This window comes from Hemiscyllium ocellatum, chromosome 5, assembly GCF_020745735.1.
Source record: "Hemiscyllium ocellatum isolate sHemOce1 chromosome 5, sHemOce1.pat.X.cur, whole genome shotgun sequence".
Classification (NCBI taxonomy): Eukaryota; Metazoa; Chordata; class Chondrichthyes; order Orectolobiformes; family Hemiscylliidae; genus Hemiscyllium; species Hemiscyllium ocellatum.
Window position 1 is genome coordinate 98,586,250 of NC_083405.1, and position 27,062 is coordinate 98,613,311.

At 40.3% G+C, this 27,062-nt stretch overlaps 1 protein-coding gene across 3 annotated transcripts in view; it reads right to left on the minus strand.

The window, feature by feature from the left end:
- The window catches only part of LOC132816125 (protein adenylyltransferase SelO-like), a 97,361-nt gene that overhangs the window by 17,694 nt on the left and 52,605 nt on the right, over positions 1 to 27,062 (minus strand). For all 3 annotated transcript variants that reach the window (XM_060825586.1, XM_060825585.1, XM_060825587.1), the window contains exons 11-13: positions 26,423 to 26,506; positions 13,738 to 13,867; positions 2,332 to 2,376 (exon numbers count right to left, since the gene is read on the minus strand). In XM_060825586.1, the coding sequence (XP_060681569.1) occupies positions 2,332 to 2,376; positions 13,738 to 13,867; positions 26,423 to 26,506 (259 nt within the window). The remainder of the gene's footprint in view (positions 1 to 2,331; positions 2,377 to 13,737; positions 13,868 to 26,422; positions 26,507 to 27,062) is intronic.

Genomic DNA, 27,062 nt, shown 5'->3' on the forward strand with positions numbered 1-27,062 from the left:
ATTGTGGATCTACTGCTGCCAGACTAAATGTAAAAGCATCCATTACATTCTTTTCTTTCCAGGGTCAGTAAAGATGTTATGCAAAGCTACTCCATTTGCTCAGGTGTTTGCTGAAGCAAGGGATTTAGCTTCACAGTGGGAGCATATTCAATAAATAGTACCATTATGCTCCATATTTTTGGATCAGTACTTACAACCCAGAGCTCTTCACTGCATTGAGGAAGAGTGAGGTAAAAATCGGTGGAAAATGTAAAGGAGTGGTAAAGACAACATCCAATTTTGATGCAACATGTGAAGATTTAATAGACCAAATCAGCTTTAACTTCGTGTGTATTTTTAGAAGATATAGAGGTATCAGGTGCTGGTAGTTCCTGCTATTTATATTTCAAACTGAGGAAGAATGTTTGGCAAAGGCTGGCTCTTAATGTATAAGTAAGAACAATGGGTTTTCATTCTTTTTGTACAACAGAACTTTTACCAGCTTTCTTCCATGTTCTGCTGAAGTTTATGCCAGAATAATGATGAATCAGTATACAGAAGGGAGATGCAGCGGCTAACGGACTGCTGCAGAGCCAACAACCTGTCTCTGAACGTGGACAAGATGAAAGAGATGGGTCATTGACTTCAGCAGGGCACAGAAATGACCACTTTCCGCTGCACATTGATGGCTTTCCCGTGGAGACCGTGAAGAGCACCAAATTTCTTGGTGTACACTTGGCGGATAATATCACCTGGACGCTCAGCTAAGAAAGCCCAGCAGCATCTCTACTTTCTGCATAGGTGGAGAAAAGCTCACCTCCCACCACCCCATCCTCACCAAATTCTACAGAGGGTTCACTGAGAGTACCCTGAGCTGCTGCATCACTGCCTGTTTCGGGTATTATAGCATCTTGGATCGTAAGCCCGTACAACAGATAAAGAATTGAGAAGATCATCGGGGTCTCTCTTCCCTCCAATACAGACATTTACACCATATGCTGTATCCAAAAGGCTAACAGCATTGTCGAAGACCCAACACTCCTCATTAAAACTCTTCTTCTCTTGCCATTTGGTAAAAGATATCGGAGCATTTGGTCTCTCACGGCCAGACTGTGCAACATTTCTTCACCCAAGCCATCAGGCTCTTTAACATAGTGTGGTTGGACTCTTTCCCATATGAAATTCTTCGCACAACTTTGAATTGCTGTGAGAAAAATGTATATTATTTATCATTCTTGCGTGCTTTGCACTTCTTATGCACTTTATGCCGTGCACGATGGTGTGGTTTGTGGTGTCCATGTAGCACCCTCGGCCGTCCTGGAGGAAAACTGTATTATTTTTTAAAACTGTATTAGCTGTATATGGTAGAAATGACACATAAAAGCTACTCACTCTAATTATTTTTGATCTTATCTGATCATTCTTCATGTGCAAATCAACAGCAGTGACTCTTAAGATAGCCTTCATTCATCTGCAGTCCATGACTGCCTAACAGGTTTATGAGCGAGAAATCATATCCTCCATACTGTGGCATATCAACTGGACTAAGTATTAATAGTCTGTAGGTCCCTAACAAAAAAATGTGAAGATGCAGAGCTTCCTGGCTTATACACATTGTCAAATTATTGCCCTATACAGTACTCATAGCCATGTTTGGTCATTGATTTGCATACATGCACAGTTGAGCCTGACTTCTGAAGCGATGGGAAATTACTGTACCAAGTGTTCAAACATTGCAGTCCAGAGTATCATTCTTTATAATGGCTTTTGTACAAGTATTAGCATTATGTCACTCAGGAAAAGTTGATAATTTTTAAAAGAAAACTGATTCATCACTGCTCAAGCTTTGATCTACTTACTTTCTTGCTTTCTATGTCTTAGCATGACATCAAACAAAGGATTTAAATATTATGTCAGTGCAGCAATCAAAATAGGACTTCACAAATATTCCGTGATATACCTATTCTTGCTGGAATTTATAATTGTGTTCTTAAGTGTCCCCTTGCTATTATGTCAGTTTGGCTCACTGGTAACTGTCTCACTTCAGAATCAGAAAATTATGGGTTCAAGCCCTACTGCAAAGACTTATAATCGCCCCTAAAAATTTGGTGTGTTGATCAAAATTATTCCTCAAATAAAACAGATTAACTGGTTAATAAATTCCCTCACAGTTGGCAAATTTTCTCCATGCTCTGTAAATTTTGACTGTGAAGTACATTAGACATTGAGAACATGAAATGTGCTTTATGTATGCACATGTATTTTTAAGCACTTTCTCTGCCTGAAGATATGGCTTATCAAATACAATATACAAATCACTCATCATATCTCCTCTTGAAAATGAACACTTACTTGGTCTGATAAAGTTCAGGATATCCTTTTAATATTTGTTCAGTCCTAGAAATCCAACAGAAATCAAGTAAATATTTGTGAAAAGTACTGCATGTAGAAAAATGAATTGAGTCTTCAGGTGTGACAGACATTTCTGACATTGCTTACACTAAGTAGTGTATGCTACTCTTCCACCACTAAATTACTGTCTTCATTGTCTACACATTGTTCAAAGTCTTACTTCTCATGCCACATTTTGTCACAGGTTCTAACTCTGTGCAGTTTGGCACTTCCACATGAAGAAAGTTAAAGAAAATAAAATCCTGAACAGTGCTATTTCCACTTCATCTTACAAACTGGTGAACAACTAATTAATGAGAAAATTACTCAGATATACGTTCTGATAAATGAATCATAGATATTTACAATACATAGTTGAAAGGAAAAGTTTTTTTTGTTTTCAATCTCTCTCATGCTGCTTTGAACATTTTGGCACATTAAGGGGCATGTAGCCTTTGAACAGATGAAGATATCTGGTCAGAACCAAAATCTATTAAGTCTCAAACACCTTATTTAGCACAATTCTACCTTCAAAATAGCATTAGGCTTAAAAATGATATCCCTTAACCAGATTGTTAAAGATGAATCATTAAGGGTTAATCGGGCATGGCAATAAGCAAAGAAAACACATGAAAAACAAGCAAAGTGTAAAAACAGCCTGTTTTGCAGCAACATCTGGGCTTGTTTTTTTTTTCTGAAAGGAATGCTTGGAAAACCTTTCACCATTGGAACTATCACCATCGGACTCTAGGGTTCACTTGACAGGGTCATGGATATTCACCATCATACTGGGGTTCACAACACCAATGTTGTGGAAACAGAGATAGAGCTCCAACTGTCAGCCATCATCCAGGAGTCCCCAGTGGGCAGAAGGCAGTGAGACTTACTTGTGGAATATGTCTAAAGTAGTTTAAACTAATAGATTCACTCAAATGCACTTGCCTTTTTGTAGACATTTTGATCGGACTTTAAAGAACCTGTTAGGCATTTTCAGCCTAACAATTGGTAAGGAGGGTCTGAGCTAAATGTTCATGAAGGAAAAAGGAGAGGAGGAAGACTGAGAAAAAGTACCCAACTTGGCTAAAGAGCAGGATGCTGCCACCACCACTTTATGGAGACTGAAATATTCCATGGTGGCAGCTTGTTTTTCATTTAATATCAGTGACCCATCACCAGTTGTCATGGTGGTATTCTTTCTTTTTCTAACTAACTAATGTACCACAGGAGTAATGGTTTAATTGACTTTAAGTTTGAGAAGCTATGAGAAGCAGTAGTCTTTAGTTGAAGTTGTTGTGTCACTGGCATATTTCAAAATATGACTGATAAATTGTTTAAAGGAAAATTTAGGATCGTCAGCAGTGGGAAGTGTACTGGAACTTGGGGAAACATGCGATGGTAATTATGATCCTTGATAGATGATTGAAAGACGTTATGAAAGGAACACCTGAGTTAGAAACTGTCCTTAATAATTTAGCCTGTGGTGCCCATTTATGTCCTTTATAGTTGAATAAACAAAATAGAAAGCTGCGGAAATTGGTAGAAGAGCTGCAGGATAAAACTGATTACCAACAGGAAAGCACCGTGCCCGTTATGTGTAATATGAGGAAAAGATTGCAGGTACATCAGCGGGTTCTTTGGACAACTAGATGTTGACGTTGAAACTGATGTTGAAATGGACTTCTCCTTTAATATAGCAAAAATCAAAACATACCAGACAGTAGTCTGTGAACAGATAGCAGTTGGAACTATTACCTTGTACAACAATGCAAGTAACCTTGAGAATTCAGTTGACAGCATTTCCCCAACTGTTCCATTCCTGTGTAGCAGTCAAAGCCAGTGTGTAATGTCAACCATGAGCTAAATGGGTTAGATGAAGGAGTAGGACACTTAGGCACAGTTAGGGAAGAGACCGACAAGTCCCTTTCCCCCATTTGAACTTAAAGAAGCCCTCTGTGAAAATTGGATTGTATTCACAGGGAGTTCCTCCAACAGTTATAAGGATAGCATCCCTTATAGTTGATTGAAATTAATACTAAAACAAAGATTCAAAATGATCATAGGTTCAAGATAGGTTCGTCCTGAGCCAGAGTGATTTTTTGTTTTTTCTTGTTGAACAGGTTTCAAGAACAGAGAAAGGGTGCAGAGTGTCTTGTGGAGACAAAGCCTTTAAAATCAGGAGAACTCTCAACTGACTATGAATCTCCAATATAACAGCACTGCTGAAAACTACCAAGCATGGACATAATTGTTTCTGAAATTGGGACCGATAAAATTACTTGATATAAGTTGCCAGTTCATGTAACAATAAGAAATTCAATTCAATTTTAAAAGGCAAATAAATTTAAATCTTTAAATTTTAATTAAAAACAAGAACAAATAGAAACAATCTAGGTAGGTTTAATTTGTATCAGAATAAAATGGGATAAATTGTTAGAAAGAAATTAATTGACCTATCAGCCCAACAACACTGGGGCTGGACCCAAAGAAATCTTTGAGTCAATTGTTGTCCAGTTTGAATTTGGAATAATTTTGAATATAATCCAGCAAGTTACATTTGAGGACATTATATGTACTTTTTATAAGAATGACCAAACAAGCAAAGTTTAATAATGCTTAAAATCACGTAGGAATAATGTTGGCTTGTATCCTTTAAAGTAATTATGAATGCATGTCTTTTCTTTCTCCCACTCTGGACGGTAATGTTTCTCCAGAGTTCCTGAACCAGTTGTAATGGTAATTAATGGGGATACACTTAGAATAAAATAGTAGTAACAGGGAAAAAGTGACACAACATCAAATGGAGATGGGAATGGGTCATTTACATCCAGTTAGATGGAATATATCGAATGAAATAAAAAATTAACAGTTTTCTCTTAGAGATACGCAAGCCTTTGCTATGTGATTGTTTTGAAGGAACTGAATTGGATGATTTGCCCACTAACCACAACACTGGAACCAGACGAGGAGGATACATAAGCAACCCCCACCAACTTCTGATCCTTCGAAAAAATTGCCTGCAAGTCAAGAATGCATGCCATAATGTTGGGATACCAATGTAAGTGTGCACAGGCTGTTGTTACATCAGAAATATCTAAAATGCAGAAATGCATAGCAAAAATATACTGAAGAACAGGTTTCAAACAAGAACACCTGCTTGACAAAATGTTAGTGTGGCCTGGAAGAGCACAAAAACACAGCATATATAAGGCACTGATACATAATCCATAACTAAACTGATTTTAAAATAGTGAGTGGCATTGATGAGAGGGAGGTAAAAATTACAACTGGAAATTGGTGGAGGGAAGGGGGCAGATGCAAATACTGAAGAAATATGTAAAAGTGAAGAAACAGCTGGAGAATCCTTTAAGTCCATGCATAACCTGTCACCAGTTAAACATGAGCCAATTTTAAACTTTATCACGTCTATAGTCAGCTTGTGACTATAGGACAACAAGCATGTGCTTTTGTAAGGTCTTGATCATCTGTTTTGAAGATATCAAAAGGTGGAGTGTAGTGTTAGGCTTAAAAAGTATATATCCAAACAATATTAGTTGGACAAGGAAATAAGCAATTAAAGGAATATATGTGAAAGGGAGGTCTAGTGTAAAAATAGCTTGTTTTGGCTGGAATGTAATTGCAATGACTTTACCTTTACTTGGGAACATGCTGTTTTGCAATGACACCTGGATTTGTTTTTTCACAACAGAAAGCTTGGGAGAAGTACTCAAAGATGGCAATACACAACGTAATATTCGATTCAGAATAGCATTAATATTGCAGACTTTTCCTTGCTCGGTAGACCTTTCCCCAGAGGACTGAGATTTGCAAAACTGGTGCAGTGGAAACCGAGATAGAGGTCCAAGTTCCATCTACAGAAGGCCTGTCTAACGTATTTTAAGCTAACAATTCACTCATTAGTTGCATAAATATAAAGTAGATTTGTTGTGAATGTAACAAGGTCAGTCAGCTGGACCTCACAGAATGAGTTCCTGATTGGGGGTGTTAATTTGGTCCAATCAGAGAGCCCTGGCTGACAGATTTAAAAAAAGGGAAGCATCAGAGATGCTGACAATCTGACAGCTGACACTGAAGAGGCAGTACTAAAGTCCAAGAACTGTTCATGTATAAATAAAGGGTGACTAAGTGACACGATACCAGATTCTGTGGCGTTATTTCAGTGGCGACTAGAGTAAAGCATGATAGAGACATAGAGTCAAAGAGATATACAGCATGGAAACAGACCCTTTGGTCCAACCTGTCCATGCCGACCAGATATCCCAACCCAATCTAGTCCCACCTGCCAGCACCTAGCCCATATCCCTCCAAAGCTTTCCGACTCATATACCCATCCAGATGCCTTTTAAATGTTGCAATTGTACCAGCCTCTATCACTTCCTCTGGCAGCTCCTTCCATACACGTACCACCCTTTGCGTGAAAAAGTTGCCCCATGGGTCTCTTTTATATCTTTCCCCTCTCACCCTATACCTATGCTCTCTAGTTCTGGACTCCCCGACCCCAGGGAAAAGACTTGTCTATTTATCCTATCCATGCCCCTCATAATTTTGTAAACCTCTATAAGGTCACCTCTCAGCCTCCAACGCTCCAAGGAAAAAAGCCCCAGCCTGTTCAGCTTCTCCCTATAGCTCAAATCCTCCAACCCTGGCAACATCTTAGTAAACCTTTTCTGAACCCTTTCAAGTTTCACAACATCTTTCCAATAGGAAGGAGACCAGAATTGCACGCAATATTCCAACAATGGCCTAACCAATGTCCTGTACAGCCGCAACATGACCTCCCAAGTCCTGTATTTAATACTCCGACCAATAAAAGAAAGCATACCTAATGCCATCTTCACTATCCTGAAACTCGCTCACAACAATCGTCTTTGAGTTAAGGTAAGCATTTCTTACATCATGACTTTGTTTAGAAAGTGCGGTTGCTCGACCCAACAATCAAGGACTAGGCCCAGTATGTGAAAAGAATGTGTCATACTTTCTGGGCAAATGAGATTGCAGCAGACAAAAAGCAATGAGTAATTCTCCTGACAGCCTGTGGAGTTGCAGCTTTTTCCATTAGGAGCCTAACTTTCCCTGAGGCATCAGATACTAAAATCTTGCAAAAATTGACAGACATTGTGCAGAAATATTAAGATCCCAAGTCTCCTCTGATTCTGAGATGCTTTTGTTTTACTTTGCAATTCAAGAACTAGGAGAATCCATGTTGGGATTTTTGACTCGGTTAAGATGACTGGCCTCTTACTTTAGTTTAAACCTGAAAGAATGCAAGGACATCGTTGAATGTGTGAGGTTAATGATATATCAATGCAAAGCTCTGACAGCTGATTCTGAAGAGGCAGTACTAAGATTCAAGGGCTGTTCATGTGCATAAGAGTGATTTGGCAACGGGAAACCGGCCTCTGTGGAATTATTTCAAGATTAAGCTAATAAATTTTTTTATTTCAAAATGCGTGCGTCTTCTTATATTCATTTTGATCAGACCTAAAAGAATCTATTGGGTACTTTCAGCCTAACAATACAATGCCTTAAAATGTTTTATCAAATTCATTCATCCAATGTGTGTCACTGGCAATGCTAGCATTTATCGTTCATATCTAATTGGTATTCAGGTACATAATTACCCATGACCTAAAGTGCCAGAGCAGGCTTCAGGAGCTGAATGAGCTAATCCTGCTCCCATGACACAGCAAAACTATGAAAAATGCATGTTGGTGGGCAGATAAACAATTTCAGGGATGAAAATAGTTAGTTTCTTATAAAGATAGATTGGAGGAACTGGGATTATTTTTGGGTCTACTAGGACTGAGGAAAGATGGTTGAGAGAGGATTAGATGGAAGGATTCAAAATCATCAGGGGTGTGAACAGAACAGATGGAGTGATTCCGTACCCTTTCATAACATGATTCAGAACAGAGGGCACAGGTTTCAGTTAATTGGCAAAATTTGTCCAGGTATGGCCTGCCCACAAAAGTGATATGAGAAAAAACGTTTCCATGCAGCAACTTGCAAAGGTGTCTAAGAATGCAGTTAAAGTTCACCTAAAATAATCAAAAGTGAATTTAGATATTTACATTAAAAAGGAAAATTGTGCATGCTCTAGGGAGAATGCAGAAGAATAGCATTAAGTCAGTTATTCCTTCTGCGTTATAATATTTCTTGTGAACCAATAGGAGGGGGAGACTTCACAAATATCTCTATTCCAAAAAAAAAAGTGGGAACCCATCACACCAGTGCAAAAGACAACAATGAAGCATATGCAACCCTTCTTAGCCAGAAATGCTGAGTTGATTATCCTCTTCGGTATCCTTCGGAGGTCATCAGCATCAAAAATGTCAATTTGATTCATTCCACATGATATCAAGAAACAGCTTGATAAGATACTGTATACGGCAAAGATCTTGGTCCTGACAATGTTCTCACAATACTACTTAAGACTTATCTCCAGAACCAAATGTATCCCTTCAATAAGCTACAATTTTGGCACATACCCAGTCATGTGGAAATTTGTCCAGGTATGGCCTGCCCATATAAGTAACAGAAATTCAATCCAGCAATTGATCATAATCAGTCTACTCTCAATCATCAGCAATGTGATGGAAGAGATCACAACCAAGAAGCACTGATCATTAAGCTATGTGGAAGATAATGAGGGAAGTGATAATGTCATTGGACCAGTAACACAGAAGTCCAGATTAATGCTTTGGAATTCCATCACAGCAGTCCATGGAATTAGAATTCAATCAATAAAATCTGGAATTAAAAGATAATCTCAATAATAGCGACCTAAAACCATTGTCGACTGTGGTTATGATCACATCTGTATCATCAATGGCCTTTTGTCAAGGAAATCTGCCTTTCTTATCTGGTCCAGTATATATATATATCTCCAGTGAGGACTGCAGATGCTGAAGATCAGAGCTGAAAAATGTGTTGCTGGAAAAGCGTAGCAGGTCAGGCAGCATCCAAGGAGCAGAAGAATCAATGTTTCGGGCATAAAATGGATGGAAAGAGAAATCATGAAAGATGAAGTAGGAAACAAGATCATGGATAGATGTGAGAAGAGACATTCTAGTCAGTAGAAAGAGATGGTGGTCAGCATCTTGTTCGAGAAAGAAATTGTGCTTAAGTCAAGAGATTCATGCCTGAAAAGTGACTGCAGTTGAGGGAAGGAATTGCACTCAGAGGAATGATTACAATCAATGAAATGGTCATGGTCATCTCAGGTATTGCAGACGCAACAGGGAGGGAACGGAGTATAAAAGAAAACAGTACATTTGTTGAGCCTAGAGGAAGTGTTCTGACTCTTTCTAACCTGCAAACAGCACTTATTTTATAGATCAGTTTCCCATGCTTCTAAACACCCAGACAAAACAGTTTTTAAAAAGCTGCACAAACAGAGAAAGGCAGTAGCCTGAAAAGATTCCTTAAGGTAGGTAAAATTACCCAATTGTTGCCTAAATGTGGGCAACAATTTTCTTTCCTAATTTAGCAATTTTTTTTTAAAAAAATGATAACACTGTCCTAAGCTCAATGGAGCTTCACTTATAATAAGCCAAATGCTAAAGAAGATAAAACAAGAGGGGAGAAATTTAAAAATAAGGAGGTGTTGTAGGATGAGGGGTCTTAGCTGGAAAACAGTAGTGGAGATAAAGCAAAATCCCTGGGATGAAACCTTAAAAGCTGGAGAACCCCCAGAAACAAATGAGACCTTAGGAGGGGATGATCCTTACCTGCCCGAATGCAGATAATGTAGACTTTTGGTTTTATTGCAGTTGTGTACCTAAATTACTGCGTTATATGCTAGCATTTTGCTGAATTAAGCCACCTGCAGTGAGATTTACATATGTGAAAAACTCTGATGCTAAATAAACAATCATTTAAACAAATGTATTTATTGATGCGATGAACAATTCTCAAATCTAAGGAACAAATTCCGTTTTTCCTGACCAATAAACTAGAACTGGATTCACAAGAGATAGGTCAGTAGGGAGGTACTTGAGATATAAGTTTGCAAGTCCAGTTTCAATCTTCATTGCATATTTGAATGATTTTCCAACTGTAGCAAAATTACTTCTCCATTGTGATAAGCAGAAATAATTTTAAAACAAAACGAGAAATTATGCGTAACAACAGAAATACAAGATTGCATAAACAGAACTGAGAAATTTCCATGAAATCTAATTTTTAAAATGTTCAACTTGTGGAATAAATTGAGTCGTTCTAATATTGTAAACATATGTTATCAGAACACTTGAGTTACAAGACTTGTCTGAAATATATGTAACCAGACTGAGAGGCATTTGCAATCCCACATCAAAACCAAACAGAAGGCTGGAGTTATTAATAGGCCAAGGAGGCTCATCTGGTGTTTCATTTGGTAAAGTCAAGCATGTGGCAGATCCATGCTGTACGTTATGGGTGAGACCACATCAGGCAGTGTACTTCATTCACTTAAAATAATGCAGAAAGAGGAACTGTAAATTTAATAACTGCATCCACCACAGATTTGGTACTTAACTAGAAAACTATTTCAAGAAAAGGTGTTTCATTAACATCTGCATCTGACTATTTGGAATAAAGAACATGATCATGTAACATCTAATTTACTTAACAAGAGTTTAGCTAAGAAATCACTTTACTCAAAATTAGACAAAAATATACTAACTTCCCAAACAAATGTGGTATTTAGGCAAATACTTTCCTGAAGATTCAGTAAGAAGGGTTCCAGGAGTGTGCAGAGAGTTAAGTAGAAAGATAAATCACAAGTCAAATGAAAAGCAAATTCCAGACAAAACATTATAACAAAAACAGCTACAAAGAATCTGGATATTTATTTTCAGTAAAACATCCACATTAATTTTTTGGGAATGCCAGAAGTAAATTAGCAACAAAAGCATATTTTCACTAATCCTTTCATGGAATTCTGGCCTCTTATACATCCTGAATTTCATTCAATCCACCATTGGCAGCTTGTCTTCTCCTGACTAGGCTTTAAATTCCAGGAATCCTTCCCTAAGTTTCACCACCTCTCCCACTTCCTAAAACCTGACTACTTGGCAAACCTTTTGTGCTCCTCTCCTAATTTTTTATTATGGTCCAAAGGTCTCTAAAATGACTTACAATGTTTTACAATGATAGTCGACATGGACTGGTTGGACATGAGGGGTCTGCTTCCATGCTGTATGGTTTGATGACTCTCTATGACTCTCAGTTATTTTACAACGTTTTATTTAGCTTTCGCTCAAACTTACCTGATAAATGATTTGGATGAGAATGTACAAGGCATGATTAGCAAGTTTGCTGACAATACAAAATAAGAGGCATTGTGGACAGTGACAAAAATAATCAGAAATTGTAACAGGACCTTGATCAGCTGGGGAAGTGGGCCGAGAAATGGCAAATGAATAATATAGATAAGCGTGAGGTCTTGCATTTTGGAAAGTCTAATCAAAGTAGAAGTTTCAAGATGAATGGTAGTGCCTTAAGGAGTGCAATGGAACAGTGGGACTTTGGTGTTCAGGTGCATGATTCTTTGAAAGTGAAGCCACAGATAGACAGTGCAGTGAAGAATGTTCTTGGCACATTGTACAAAGTGCCATGACTGATGAAGGCCAACGGTTGGGAAGCTATGTTGCAGTTGTACAGGACATTAGTGAGACCACACTTGGAGAATTGTGTTCAGTTTTGGTCACTTTGCTGTAGAAAGGATGTTATTAAACTGGAAACAGTGCAGAAGAAATTTACAAGGTTGTTGCCAGGACTCAATAGTCTGAGTTATAGAGAGAGTTTGGATAAGTTAGGACTTTTTCTTCAGAGCATAGGAGATTGAGGGGAAATGCTATAGAAGTATATAAGATCATGACAGACATGGATAGAGTGAATGCATTCAGTGTTTTTTTTCAGGATTGGGGAATCAAGCACTCGAGGGCATCAATTTAAGGCTTGAGGGGAATGAATAAAAGAGAACATGAGTAACAACATTTTTGCACAGACGGTGGTATGCATATGGAATAAGCTGCAGCAGAAGTGGGTTGAAGTGAGTACATTAACAACATTTAAAAAGCATTTGGACAAATGCATGGATAGGAAAGGTTTAGAAGGATATCGGCCAAATGCAGAGAAATGGGGTTCATGTGGATGGACACTTTGGTCAGCAAGGACCAGTTTGGGTTGATGGGCCTATCTCCGTGTTGTAGGATTCTATTACTCTAAGAGAACTCTTCTGTAGGATGATGGTTTGATGGGTTCCAGTGCAGCGGTGATATCTTCAGAGGCAGTGTGGCTACAGAGTCACCAGCCTGTGAAGCATGAAGCAGATGTTTCATTTCTGTATGGAGTGGGCAAGTTTAGCCGAGGTGGGAATCTTGCTTCTGCACGGTGCAGGCTGGAGTAGGCATATGGCGGCAGCAGCATGGCATGGGCTAGAAAGCCTGGAGTGGATCTCTGACAGCAGCATGGTGTGGGTTGGTGTAGCCCAGAGCAAGATTCTGGTGGTGGCATCATGTGGGCTGGTGCAGCCTGGGTGGGACTCTAGCAGTGGAGAAGGAAAAGTTAGACTGTCTTTAAGTTACCTTACTTTATTTTTTATTTTAAGGTAATGTGAATGGTGCCTATGCATGGTGACTGTGCACTTTTTTCAATACAGTTTATATTGAACACACATGACAATAAATAAATGCTTCAATGATAAATATAAGTTGTTTCAATATAAATTTAAGAGGTCTAAAAAATCATGAGAGGTAAAGGGAAGGTGAATGGCAGGCATCCCTTTCCTAGGGTGGGGGAATTTCAAGACTGGGGGCATATTTTTAAGGTAAGAGGAGAAAGATTTAAACAAAGACACAAGGGCAATTCTTTTTTACGTGGAGAGTGGTTCGTGCGTTTAATGAACTTCCAGAGGAAGTGGTGAAAACGCGGACATTTACAACGTTTAAAAGACATTCAGAGAAGTATTTGAATAAGAAATGTTTGGAGGGATACGAACCGAGTGTAGGCAGGTAGGACAAGTTTAATTTTGGATTATATTTGGAATGGATTGGTTGGACCGAAGGGTCTGTTTCCATGCTGTATGAAGCTTTCTATGACTTTTAAGTTATTATTGTGGGTTGACAATCCATTAAGTTCTTGATTAACCTCACGAATGCTTTAAAACAACAGTATTAAAATTGCTCCAACTTATAATTCCCTTAATTTAGAGGAAATACTTTCTGTAAACTTGGTGCCTTGATTTCAAACAGGGAAGTACTGGTCAACTCCTGGTTATTTTATTATGTCTGGGAAAATAAACTAAATCCTATGCTGGATTCATTAGGATGTCAGCTGGCATGGAAGACTGTAAGTACTACTCACAACAGCTGTTGCTTAGGGTTCAATAAAGACTTCAGAGCGTTCCGCAGTTTGTCAAGATTATATCTCCCAACATTGGCTTGGTTTCCTATCTTATATCGGCTTTCATCATCAGATGTATTTGGCACAAAATCTGGAAGAGGAAACAGTAGTATTTATTTATATGGCTATTAACAAGAGCATAATTAAACTAAAAAAGATATTTCTCCACCTTTTGACCTCAAGTAAATTTTTTAAAATGTCTCCATGAACTTATACCACAGAATGTGATGAGTTCACTCAAAGAATAGCCTCCCTGGTCTGAATTATAATTTACTCAGATTTTCCTCAAAAACTGCACATAATAGCCCAAATATGGTCTCACAAAGGCTGCACAATTGGAGAAAAATATCCTAGCTGCTGTACTTGAATCCTTTGTTATAAAGGCCAACATACCATTTGCCTTCTTCTTCACCTGCTGCACCTGTTTGCTACTTACTACCATTTGTTTTTGCTACCAAAGTGGATAACACATATCAATATTATGCTTTATCTGGCATGCATTTGCCCACTCACTCAAAATGTCCAAATCATATAAGGCCATAAGTTCATAGGTAACTTGAACATGTATAGGCCATTCATCCCTTAGGCCTGCTCCACCATTCAATAAGATCGTGGCTTATCCAACATGCCTTGTGTCGACTTGCCTGCCCTTCCCCTTAAACATGGATTTCCCAACTGAGGCTTAGAATACACAAGGACTCTGTCCCCCCAGCTCTCTGTGACAAGGATTTCCATAGATTCAGAACCTCTGAGAAAACAAATTCCTCTCCATCTCAGTCTTAAATTGTCACACCTTTATGAAGGCCCTTAAGAATCCTATATGCTTCAATGAGATCATTGCTCATTCTTCCATACTCTTAGTCAGTATAGCCCCAATCTATTTATCCTCTTAAGACAATCCCTCCATACCAGGGATCATCCTAGTAAACCTTTTCTGAACTATCTCCAACTAAATAATGTCTTTCTTTAAATACAGGAACCAAAACTGTTCATACATAGAAAAAAGTGAGTTTACTATAAAGAATTTTCATGTACTTAAGAAGAAATCATGTCTACCTAACTTGGGGCTTTTTGAAGTAGTAATGGAAATGGTTGATGAGGGTAACACAGGTGAAATGGCGTACAAAGACTTTCAAAGGCATTTGATACAGTATCACACAACAGAATTGTGATCAGAGTAATAACTCAACAGTAGCAATATGGACACAAACTTGGCTGAGTAACAGGAAACAGAGTAATAGCCAGTGGACATTTGTCAGATTGGAAGAAGGCTTCCAGTGAAATTTCCCAGGGATTGTTGTTTTTCTTGATATACAATAATGATTTAGATCTTGTTGTTCAGAGGAAAATTTCAAAGTTTATGCAGAACTGGGCTGAGAAGTGGCAAATGGAGTTTAATGCGGAAAAGTGTGAGGTAGTTCACTTAGGGAGAAGTAACAGGAATGCAGAATACTGGGCTAATGGGAAAATTCTTGGAAGTGAAGATGAATACAGAGATCTCGGTGTCCAGGTTCATAAACCCCTGAAAGTTGCCACCCAAATTAATATGGTTGGTAAGAAGGCATATGATGTGTTGGCGTTTATTGGCAGGGGGATTGAGTTTCAGAGTCACGAGGTCATGCTTCAGCTGTACAAGATACTGATAAGGATGCACCTGGAGTATTGAATACAGTTCTGGTCACCGCATTATAGGAAGGATGTGGAAACTTTGGAAAGGGTTCAGAGGAGATTTATTAGAATGTTGCCTGGTATGGAAAGAAGGTCTCATGAGGAAAGGTTGAGGGAACTGAGGCTGTTTTGTTGGAGAGAAAAAGGTTGAGAGGTGACTTAATTGAAAAGTATACGATAGTCAGAGGGTTAGATAGAGTGGACAGTGAGAGCCTTTTTCTTTGGATGGTGAAGGCTAACACAAGGGGACATAGCTTTAAATTGAGAGGATATAGATTTTGGACAAATATCAGGGGTAGTTTCTTTACTCAGAGTAGTAGGGACGTGGAATGGCCTGCCTGCAACCATAGTAGACTTGCCGACGTGAAGGACATTTAAATGTGCATTGGACATACATATGGATGATAATGGAACAGTATAGGTTAGTTGGGCATCAGATTAATTTTGCAGGTCAGCGCAACATCGAGGGCCGAAAGGCCTGTACTGCGCTGTAACATTCTATGTTCTAGTACTTCACATATTATCACACCAGAACCTTTCTTGTTATTCTTTTGTGGGATGTTGTGGTCCCTGGTTGGTCAGTATTTATTGCCTGCCCTTGGTAGCCCTTGAGAAGGATGTGGTGAACTGCCTTCTTGAACCACTGCAGTCCACCTGCTTTTGCTTGACCCACAATGCTAGTTGGAATGGAATTTCAGGATTATCACCAAGTGAAATGAAGGAAGGAGGGTATGTGGGTTGGAAGGGAACTGCAAGAGGCAGTGTTCCCATGTATTGGCTGCCTTTGTCCTTCTGGATGGAAGTGGTCTTGGGTTTGGAAGATACTGTCTGAGGATCTTTGGTAAATTTCTGCAGTGCATCTTGTAGATAGTACACACTGCTAATACTTAGCATTGGTGGTGAAGGGAGTGGATGCTTGTGGATGTAGTGACAATCAAGTGCACTGCTTAGTGCTGGACGGTGTCAAGCTTTTTGAGTGTTGTTGGAACTGCACTCATCCAGGCAAGTGAGGAGTATTCCATCACTCCTGATTTGTGCTTGTATATGATGGACTGGCTTTGGGGAGTCAGGAGGTGATTTACTCACTGCAGTATTTCTAGCCTCTGACCTGCTCTCAAAGCCACTGCATTTATTTGGCAAATCCAGTTGAATTTCTGGTCAATGGTAAGCCTTAGGATGTTGACAGTGGGGAGTTAGTGATGGTAACACCACTGAGTATGAAGAGGTCTTGGTTAGATTTGTTTGTTATTGGTGATGGTCATAGCATGGTATTTGTGTGGTGTGAATGTTACTTGACACTTCCCAGCCCTGGATAGTGTCTAGATCTTGAACATGGGCTGCTTCAGTGCCTGACGAGTTGTGAATGGCACTGAACACTGTGCAATCATCAGCAAACATCCCTACTGCTGACCTTATGATGAAAGGATGATCATGGATGAAGCAGCTGAAGATGGTTGGGCCAGGGACACTACCCTGAAGAACACCTCCAGAGATGTCCTGGAGCTGAGATGACTGACCTGCAACAACCAAAATAATCTTCCTATATGCCAGGTATGACTTCAACCAATGGAGTGTTTGTTCCCTGATACCCATCGATTCAAGTTTTGCTAGGGTGCTTTGAAGCCACACTCAATGGAATGAAGCCTTGATGTCAAGGGGTGGCATTCTCATCTCACCTCTGGAATTCAGCTCTTTTGTCCATGCTTGAACTAAAGCTGTAATGAGGCTAGGAACTGAGTGGCCTTGGCTGAACCCAAACAGGGCATCACTGATCAGATGATTGCTGAGCAGGTGCTGTTTGATAGCACTATTAATAACACATTCCATCACTTTACTGATGACTGAGGGTAGACTGATGGGGCAGTAATTGCTGGTTTGTATTTGTCCTGCTTTTTATGTATACAACAGTCCTGGTAATTTCCCACATTGTCAGGTAGATGCCAGTGTTGTAAATGTATTGGAAGAATTTGGCTGGAAAGTAGCACGTCCTGGAGCACAAGTGTTCAATACTATTGCCCGTAGCCTTTGTAATATCCACTGTCTCCAATCATTTCTTGATATCACGTGGAGTGAATTGAAGTGGCTGAAGACTGGTTTGCTTAATGTTGGATACCACTGGAGGAGGCCGAAATGGATCATCTGCTCAGCATTTCTGGCTGATGATTGCTGCAAAAGTTTCAGCCTTATCTTTTATACAGATGTGCAAAGCACCTCCATCATTGAGGACAGGGTAATTTGTGGAGCCCCCTCCTGCAGTGATTTGTTTAATTGTCCACCATCATTCAAACTGGATTTGGCAGGACTGTTTTTTTTTGAAGAAATAATGAACAGAATTGATGAAGACAGAGCAGTGGACATGATCAAATGGATGTCATAAGCCATTTAACCAGATTCTTCATGGTAGACTCATTAGCAACGTTAGATCACATGGAACACAGGGAGAACTAGCCATTTTGATACAGAAGTGGCTCGAAGGTTGAAGACAGAGGATAGCGGCAGAGGGTGGTTTTCAGCCAGTATGCCTGTGATCAGCATTGCGCCACAAGGATCGGTACTGGGTCCACTGCTTTTCATCATCTATATAGGTGGTTTGGATGTGAACATAGGAGGTATGGTTAGTAAGTTTGCAGATGACACCAAAATTGGATGTGAAGAGGACAGTGAAGAAGGTTACTTCAGAACAACGGAATCTTGATCAGACGGGCCAATTGGCCGAGGAGTGGCAGATGGGGTTTAATTTAGATAAATGTGAGGTTCTGCATTTTGGAAAGGCAAATCAGGGCAGGACTTATATACTTAATGGTAAGGTCCTGAGGAGTGTTGCTGAACGAAGAGACCTTGGAGTGCAGGTTCATAGTTTCTTGAAAGTGGAGTCACAAGTAGACAGAATAGTGAAGAAGGCATTTCATTTCCTTTCCTTTATTAGTTCTTGAATCGAGTTTAAGTGTTGGGAGGACATGTTGCAGATGTACAAGACATTGGTTAGGCCACAATTGGAATATTGTGTGCAATTCTGGTCTCTCTTCTATACGTAAGTTATTGTGAATCTTGAAAAGGCTCAGGAAAGATTTATAAGGCTGGACGGTTTGAGGTACAGGGAGAGGCTGAATAGGCAGGGGCTATTCTTCCTGGAGTGTTGGAGGCTGAGGGGTGACCTTCTAGAGGTTGATAAAATCATGAAGGACATAGGTAGGGTAAAGAGACAAGGTCTTTTCCCTGGGGTGGGGGAGTGCAAAACTAGAGAACATAGATTTAAGGCTTAAGAGGAAAGATTTAAAAGGGATCTAAGTGGCAACTCTTTCATGTAGAGGGTGGTGTGTGTATGGAATCAGCAGCTAGAGAAAGTAGTGGAAACTGATACAATTACAACATTTAAAAGGCATCTGGATGGGTATAAGAATAGGAAGAGTTTAGAGCGATATGGGTCAAATGCTGGCAAATGGGACAATCTTATTTGGGATATCTGGTTGGCATGGACGAGTTGGACCAAAGAGTCTATGACTGCAGCGCTTAGATCTGATCTGTTGGTTGTGGGATCGCTTAGCTCTGTCTATCAATTACTGTTTGGCATGCAAGTAGTCCTGTTTGGTAGCTTTGTCAGTTTAACACCTTATTTTCAGGTACGCCTGGTGCTGCTGCTGGCATCCACTCCTGCACTCTCCATTGAACCAAGATTGATTGCCTGGCTTGATGGTAATGATTGAGTGGGGGACTAGCTGGACCATGAGGTTATTGATTGCGCTGAAGTACGATTTTGCTGCTGTTGGTGGCCCACAGTGCCTCATGGATGCCCAGTCTAGAGTTGCTGGAAGTCTATCCCATATAGCACTTGATGTGGAGGAGTGTTGGACTGGGGTGGACAAAGTTATAAATCTCACAACACCAGGTTTTAGTACAACAGGTTTATTTGGAAACACTAGCTTTCAGAGTGCTGCTCCTTTATCAGGTAGTTGTGGAGAAGGACCATAAGACACATAATTTATTGCAAAAGATTACAGTGTCATGCAACTGAAATGATATTTTGAACAAACCTAGATTGCTGTTAAGTCTTTCATCTTTTGGAATGGGTTGCCGGTATCGGCTCATTAATATGTAAATCTCAGAACTTCTTTTAAGTTACATTTTGAGATAACTTAAAGTTTTATAAAAACAGTGACATCTCAACTCAGACAATGAATTAAATGTGTGAGGTTAGAGTCTGTCTGTATCCCAATCTTGCATCAGGCTGGTTCTATTTCCAAAGTGGAATTTACAAAATTTTACATTGATTGACTGCCTGCATCGACTGTCTACAGATTGTGCATTTTTTAAGCAAATTAGAATGCATCTGCAAATACAAATTCACCCCATACATTTATGTGCGTGTGCACGTGTGTGTGTGGGTGTGTGTGTGCATGTGAGAGAGAGAGAGAGAGAGAGAGAGAGAGAATATGTGCATACGAGTGTGAGTGCACATGAGACATGTGTGCTTGCATGTGTGCAAACCTGGTAAAGTGTGTGTTAACCAAACTTGGCTGTCAGCCTCTGCTCGTTCGGTGCCCATGAGGGTGCAAAGTACGGTACCTAAGAGAATGGCCTCACCTGGGACTTTGGGTCCAGGTCACGCTACAGATGACCATACGACATTATAAATGCTCTCTCACATACACACAAGCACACATACACACACACTCTTACATGCTCACACTCTCTCATACACACACATATACACTTTTCACGCTTACACCCAAGCACCCACCCTCTCACAGGCTTAAACCCCATCACCTTCACTCACACTTTACCAAGCTTGCACATATGCAAACACACTCTCTCATGTGCACTCACACTCACATGCACACACACTCATACAAGTAAGTCTATGGGGTGAATTTGTATTTGCAGAATTATATCTGTAGATACATTCTACTTTGCTGAAAAAATACACAATCTGCAGGTAGTCAATGCCAGCAGTCAATCCATGTAATATTTTATAAATTCCAATTTGGAAACAGAACCAATCTAACACAAGATTGGCATACAGACAGACTCTAACCTCACACATTTAATTCATTGTCTGAGCTGAGATGTCACCTCTATTTATAAAACCTTAGTTATCTTGAGAATGTAACTTAAAAGAAGTTCTGAGATTTACATATTAATAAGCAGATACCTGCAACCATTCTAAAAGATAGAACATAGAACAGTACAGCACAGAACAGGCCCTTCAGCCCACGATGTTGTGCAGACCACTGATCCTCATGTATGCACCCTCAAATTTCTGTGACCATATGCATATCCAGCAGTCTCTTCAATGACCTTGCTTCCATAACTGCTGCTGGCAACGCATTCCATGCTCTCACAACGCTCTGTGTAAAGAACCCGCCTCTGACATCTCCTCTATACTTTACTCCAACCAACTTAAAACTATGACCCCTCGTGTTAGCTATTTCTGCCCTGGGAAATAGTCTCTGGCTATCGACTTTATCTATGCCTCTCATTATCTTGTATACCTCAATTAGGTCCCCTCTCTTCCTCCTTTTCTCCAATGAAAAAAGTCCGAGCTCAGTCAACTTCTCTTCATAAGATAAGCCCTCCAGTCCAGACAGCATCCTGGTAAACCTCCTCTGAACCCTCTCCAAAACATCCACATCTTTCGTATAATAGGGCGACCAGAACTGGATGCAGTATTCCAAGTGCGGTCTAACCAAAGTTTTATAGAGCTGCAACAAGATTTCCCGACTCTTAAACTCAATCCCCCTGTTAATGAAAGCCAAAACACCATATGCTTTCTTAACAACGCTGTCCACTTGGGTGGCCATTTTAAGGGATCTATGTACCTGCACACCAAGATCCCTCTGTTCCTCCACACTGCCAAGAATCCTATCCTTAATCCTGTACTCAGCTTTCAAATTCGACCTTCCAAAATACATCACCTCGCATTTATCCAGGTTGAACTCCATCTGCCACCTCTCAGCCCATCTCTGCATCCTGTCAATGTCCCGTTGCATCCTACAACAGCCCTCTATACTGTCAACGACATCTCCAACCTTTGTGTCGTCTGCAAACTTGCTGACCCATCCTTCAATCCCCTCATCCAAGTCATTCATAAAAATTACAAACAGTAGAGGCCCAAGGATAGAGCCCTGTGGAACACCACTCACCACTGACTTCCAGGCAGGATATTTTCCTTCTACTACCAGTCGCTAGCCAATTCTGTATCCAGACAGCTAAGTTCCCCTGTATCCCATTCCTCCTGACCTTCTGAATGAGCCTACCATAGGGAACCTTATGGTTCTCATCCTCAAAAAACCCGATAAGGTTTGTGAGGCATGACCTGCCCCTCACAAAGCCGTGTTGACTGCATTTAATCAAGCCATGCTCTTCCAGATGGTCATAAATCCTATCCCTCAGAATCCTTTCTAACACCTTGCAGACGACAGATATGAGACTGACTGGTCTGTAATTGCCGGGGATTTCCCTATTTCCTTTCTTGAAGAGAGGAATTACATTTGCTTCTCTCCAGTCCTCAGGTACGACTCCAGTGGAGAGCGAGGATGCAAAGATCTTCGCAAGTGGCAAAACAATTGCATTTCTCGTTTCCCAAAGCAGCCGAGGACAAATCTGGACCGGGCCTGGTGACTTGTCAATCTTAATGTTTGGCAAAATTTTCAGCACATCAGCTTCCTCTATCTCCATCCATTCCAACATGCACAACTGCCCTCCAAAGGTTTCATTCACTACGAAGTTCGTTTCTTTCATAAAGACAGAAGCAAAAAACTCATTTAGGGCTTCCCCTACCTCCTCAGACTCCACATACAAGTTCCCTGTCCTATCCCTGATCGGCCCTACTCTTTCTTTGACCATTCTCTTATTCCTCACATAAGTGTATGATGCCTTTGTATTCTCCCTAATCTGTTCTACCAAGCCTTTCTTGTGCCTCCTCCTGGCTCTCCTCAGACCATCCTTCCTCGCCTGCCTGTAATCCTCTAGAGCTGAGCTTGACCCTAGCTCCCTCCACCTTATGTAAGCTACCTTTTTCCTTTTGACGAGAAGCTCCACTGCTCTCAAGATCCAAGGTTCTGTCATCTTACCTCTTCTTGCCTGTCTCAGAGGGACATATTTATTCATCACTCGCAACAACTGTTCCTTAAACAGTCTCCACATGTCTATAGTGCCTTTACCATGGAACAATTGCTCCCAGTCCATGCTTCCTAACTCATATCTAATCGCATCATAGTTTCCTCTTCCCCAATTAAATATCCTCCCATTTTGCCTAATCCTCTCCTTCTCCATAGCTATATCGAATGTGAGGCAGTTGTAGTCACTATCACCAAAATACTCTCCCACCACAAGATCTGATACCTGCCCCGGCTCATTTCCGAGCACCAAGTCTAGAATGGCCTCTCCCCTCGTCGGCCTGTCAACGTACTGAGTTAGGAAACCCTCCTGAACATACTTTACAAAAACAGCTCTATTCAAATCTTCTGCTTGAAGGAGGTTTCAATCAATATTGGGAAAGTTAAAGTCACCCATTACAAAAACCCAAGTACGTCCACACTTTTCCAAAATCTGCCGACCTATGCTTTCTTCCATCTCCCTGCTGCTATTGGGGGGCCTGTAGTAAACCCTTAACGAGGTGACTGCTCCCTTGCTGTTCCTAATTTCCACCCATACTGACTCGGTAGGCAGATCTTCCTCGACAATGGAAGCTTCTGTAGCTGTGACACCCTCTCTGATTAGTAGTGCTACACCCCCTCCTCTTTTTCCCCCCTCCCTATTCTTTTTAAATGCTCTAAACCCTGGAACATCCAGCAACCATTGCTGCCCCTGAGAAACCCATTTCTCTGTTATAGCCACAACATCATAGCACCAGGTACTGATCCATGCTCTAAGTTCATCACCTTTATTCCTGATACTTCTTGCTTTAAAGCAAACACACTTTAATTGATCCCTTGGCTCCTTCCCAGGAAAATCCTTCCCACTAGCTGGTCTACCTCTTGCTATTGCCTCATCTGCATCAACTCTCACCTTCGGTGTACAGCTCAGGTTCCCACCCCCCTGCCATACTAGTTTAAACCCTCTTGAACTACTCGAGCAAACCTTCCACCCAGGACATTGGTCCCCTTCCAGTTCGGATGCAACCCGTCCTTCTTGGAAAGGTCCCACCTTCTCCAGAAGGCATCCCAGTTATCTACATATCTGAAGCCCTCCCTCCCAAACCAGCTGCACAGCCACGTGTTAAGCTGCACCCGCTTCCTGTTCCTCGCCTCGCTATCTCATGGCACTGTTAGTAAACTAGAGAACACTACTCTGTTCGTCCTGCTTTGCAGCTTCCATCCTAACTCCCTAAAATCACTTTTTATATCCTCAATCCTTTTTCTGGCTAGATTATTTTGTGCCAATACGTAACACGATTTCTGGCTGTTCGCCCTCCCCTTTTAGAATCTTATACACCTGATTGGAGATGTCCCGGATCCTGGCACCAGGGAGGCAACATACCTTCCGGGAATCCCGATCCTGACCACAAAATCTCCTGTCAATTCCCCTAACTATCGAGTCCCCTACCACAAGTACTTTTCTATTCTGCCCCGTTCCCTTCTTTACCACAGTGTCAGGCTCAGTGACAGAGAACTGACTACTATGGCTTTCCTCTGGTAGGTCATCCCCCCCAGCAGTATCCAAAACAGTATACTTATTGCTGAGGGGAATATCCACAGGGGATCTCTGCACTGTCTGTCTGTCCCCTTTCCTCCCCCTAACTGTAACCCATCTATCCTTGTCCTGAGCCTTAGGAGTGACCAACTCCCGGTAACTCCTCTCAATTAGCCCCTCAGCCTCCCGAATGATCCGTAGTTCATCCAGCTCCAGCTGCAATTCCCTAACAACAGTCTAGGTTTGTTCAATATATCACTTCAGCTGCATGACTGCAGTAATCTTTTGCTATAAATTCTGTGTCTTATGGTCCTTTTCCACAATTACCTGATGAAGCGTCAGTGCTCTGAAAGCTAGTGCTTCCAGATAAACCAGCTGTATGAGGATGGCCTCAACCAGGACCTTGGTTTATGTCACATAACAGGTGACCCCACCACACTATCCTGGTGTTGTGAGATTTTTAACTTTATCCATTTAGTACTGTGATATTTCCTCACAACATGCTAGAGGTTATTCACAATGTAAAGGCTGGACTTTGTCTCCACAAAGACTGTGCAGTGGTCACTCTTACCGATACTGTCATGGAAATGCAGCCGGCAGAGTAGAAAAGGATGAGGTCAAGTATATATTTCCCTTTTGTTGGTTCCCTCACCACCTGCTGCAGATCAAGTCTACACAAAACCAGGTTGACTATCCCTGATCAGTCCATGCCTTTCCAAATGTATGCAAATCCTGTCCCTCAGAAATCCCTCCAACAATTTACCTACCACTGACATAAGGCTCACTAGTCTATATTTATTAAACTCATTACACATTACCAGATCCAAGATAGCCTGTTCCCTGAATTAGCTCCATGACATATAACTCTAGGAAACTATTCTTAATGCACTCTATGAATTTGTTGTTGTATCTAATCTTTCCAATTTGATTAACCCAATGAACATGACAATTAATGTCACCCATAATTATTGCTTTATTCTTCTTACATGCTCCTATTATTAATGATTTATAGCCATTCCCACAGAATAGCTATTATTTGGGGGGCCTGTATGCTACTCCTATTTGTGTTTTCTTTCCTTTGCACCTTTTTTAATCTTCACCCAAATTGATTCTACATCATCTGAACATAAATCACTCTCACAACTGTCCTCTTTTCATTTCTTATTAACCAAGCTCCCCCACCACCTTACCCATCCCTTCTATCCTGCTAGAAGGGTTTAGATGGAGCTGGACCAAATGTTAGCAAATGTAACTAGGTTAATTTAGGTCAGCATGGACGAACTGGACTGAGGGTCTGTTTTCATGTTGTACGTCTCTATGAGCCTAAGTACTCAGCTTTAAAATCTTTCATGATGGATTCCAGCATTTTCCCTACTACCAATATCCATAATTCCCCGTTTTCTCTCTATCTCCTTTTTTCAAATAGTGGGGTTATATTAGCTATCCTCCAATTCATTGCAACTTTTCCAAAGTCTATACAACCTTGAAAGATAACCACCAACGTATCAAGTATTTCTTAATAATCACTTCCTTAAGAACTCTGGGATGTAGATTATTACTAGGACCCATGCTCCCCAATATTTTTGTGACACTATTTTTGTCTTCCGTTGTGAAGACAAAACCAAATATGTATTCAATTAATTTGTTATCTCTTTGTCCCCCAATATAACTTCCTCTGTTTCTGACAGTAAGGGACCTACATTTGTCATAATTAATCTTTTTCATACCTGTATAAGCTTTTACAATCAATTTGTATGTTCCTCGCAAGCTTATCTCATTAGCATTCAAAATATTAACTGTTTCTCTCCAATGGTCCTGCCAGACACTGAGTTATTTTACAGCATTAACTGTTTTTATTTCAGCATTCCACTATATACCTTAGTGATTATCTGACGTGCTTGGTTAAGACAGTGAGTATCAGGCAGTGTAACTAGTAAACTGAGGAGGGTCTGTGGTTACAGAGGAACTGGGGAGGAAGAAGGGAGGAAGAACACCACACCCTATGCTAACTTTATACATAACCAATATGATAACAAGCACAATATCTAGAACTGATGAACACTGGAAAAAAATCATAAATGAAAGTCCCAGATAATTTTCTCCTTTAGTTTAACATTGCAAGACACATTGTAGTGCCTTCACTGCTCTACAGCTAAGATGAACATCATTTTTAAATAATACAAAATATGGAAATATACAACAGTATATTTTGCAAGACAACTCACTTGCAACTTTTTAAATATAAATCAGCTATACGTGATGTCCTAAGGTTGACACGGGTCAATATGTTACACTGTATTTTTGAGTGCAGTTGTAAAAATGCTTTGAAAAGAACAAAGAAACTTACTTGGATCATAGAAATCCATAAAGCCAAAAGGACCATAATCTAATGTTATAGAGAGTACACTGAAGTTGTCTGTATTACACACACCTGAAATAGAGAAAACAGAAAAAGCTAGTTAATACAAATAAATGAAAAAAGGAAAAAGAACAGCATGTTGTAAGACAGACCCTCGAGGAGAGATGTCATACCAGTGGGCCTCAAGCTTACAATGGCCCTCAATATCTACACAAGTAGTGGTTTCCAAAGTCTGACAGGCAATATTTGTGACATCCATAGGTGACTATAATTAGTGTATAAAGGAGGTGATTGATGGCATTTTTAGTCATTCCAACTACTTTGTAGCTTTACCACAGAAAATGACAGTCAAGCAGAAACATCATCTGGTGCTTCTGTGTCATTGTTCGGTTTCCTTACACATAAGATGTCATCTTTTGCAATTCACGATCATCAAAGCTCACAGTGAACATCCTGCTACATTTGTAAATTGTACCTATTTTTCTAATCAACCTGTTCAGAGATGTTATTACAACAGCAGTTTTAAAAGGGAGAAGAGCAAACAAAGGAAGCACATGGTGAGGATAGTGCAGGAGAGAGAGAGAGAAAGAGAGAGAACCTGCACAGTTTCCGCCTTTGCTGTTTGATT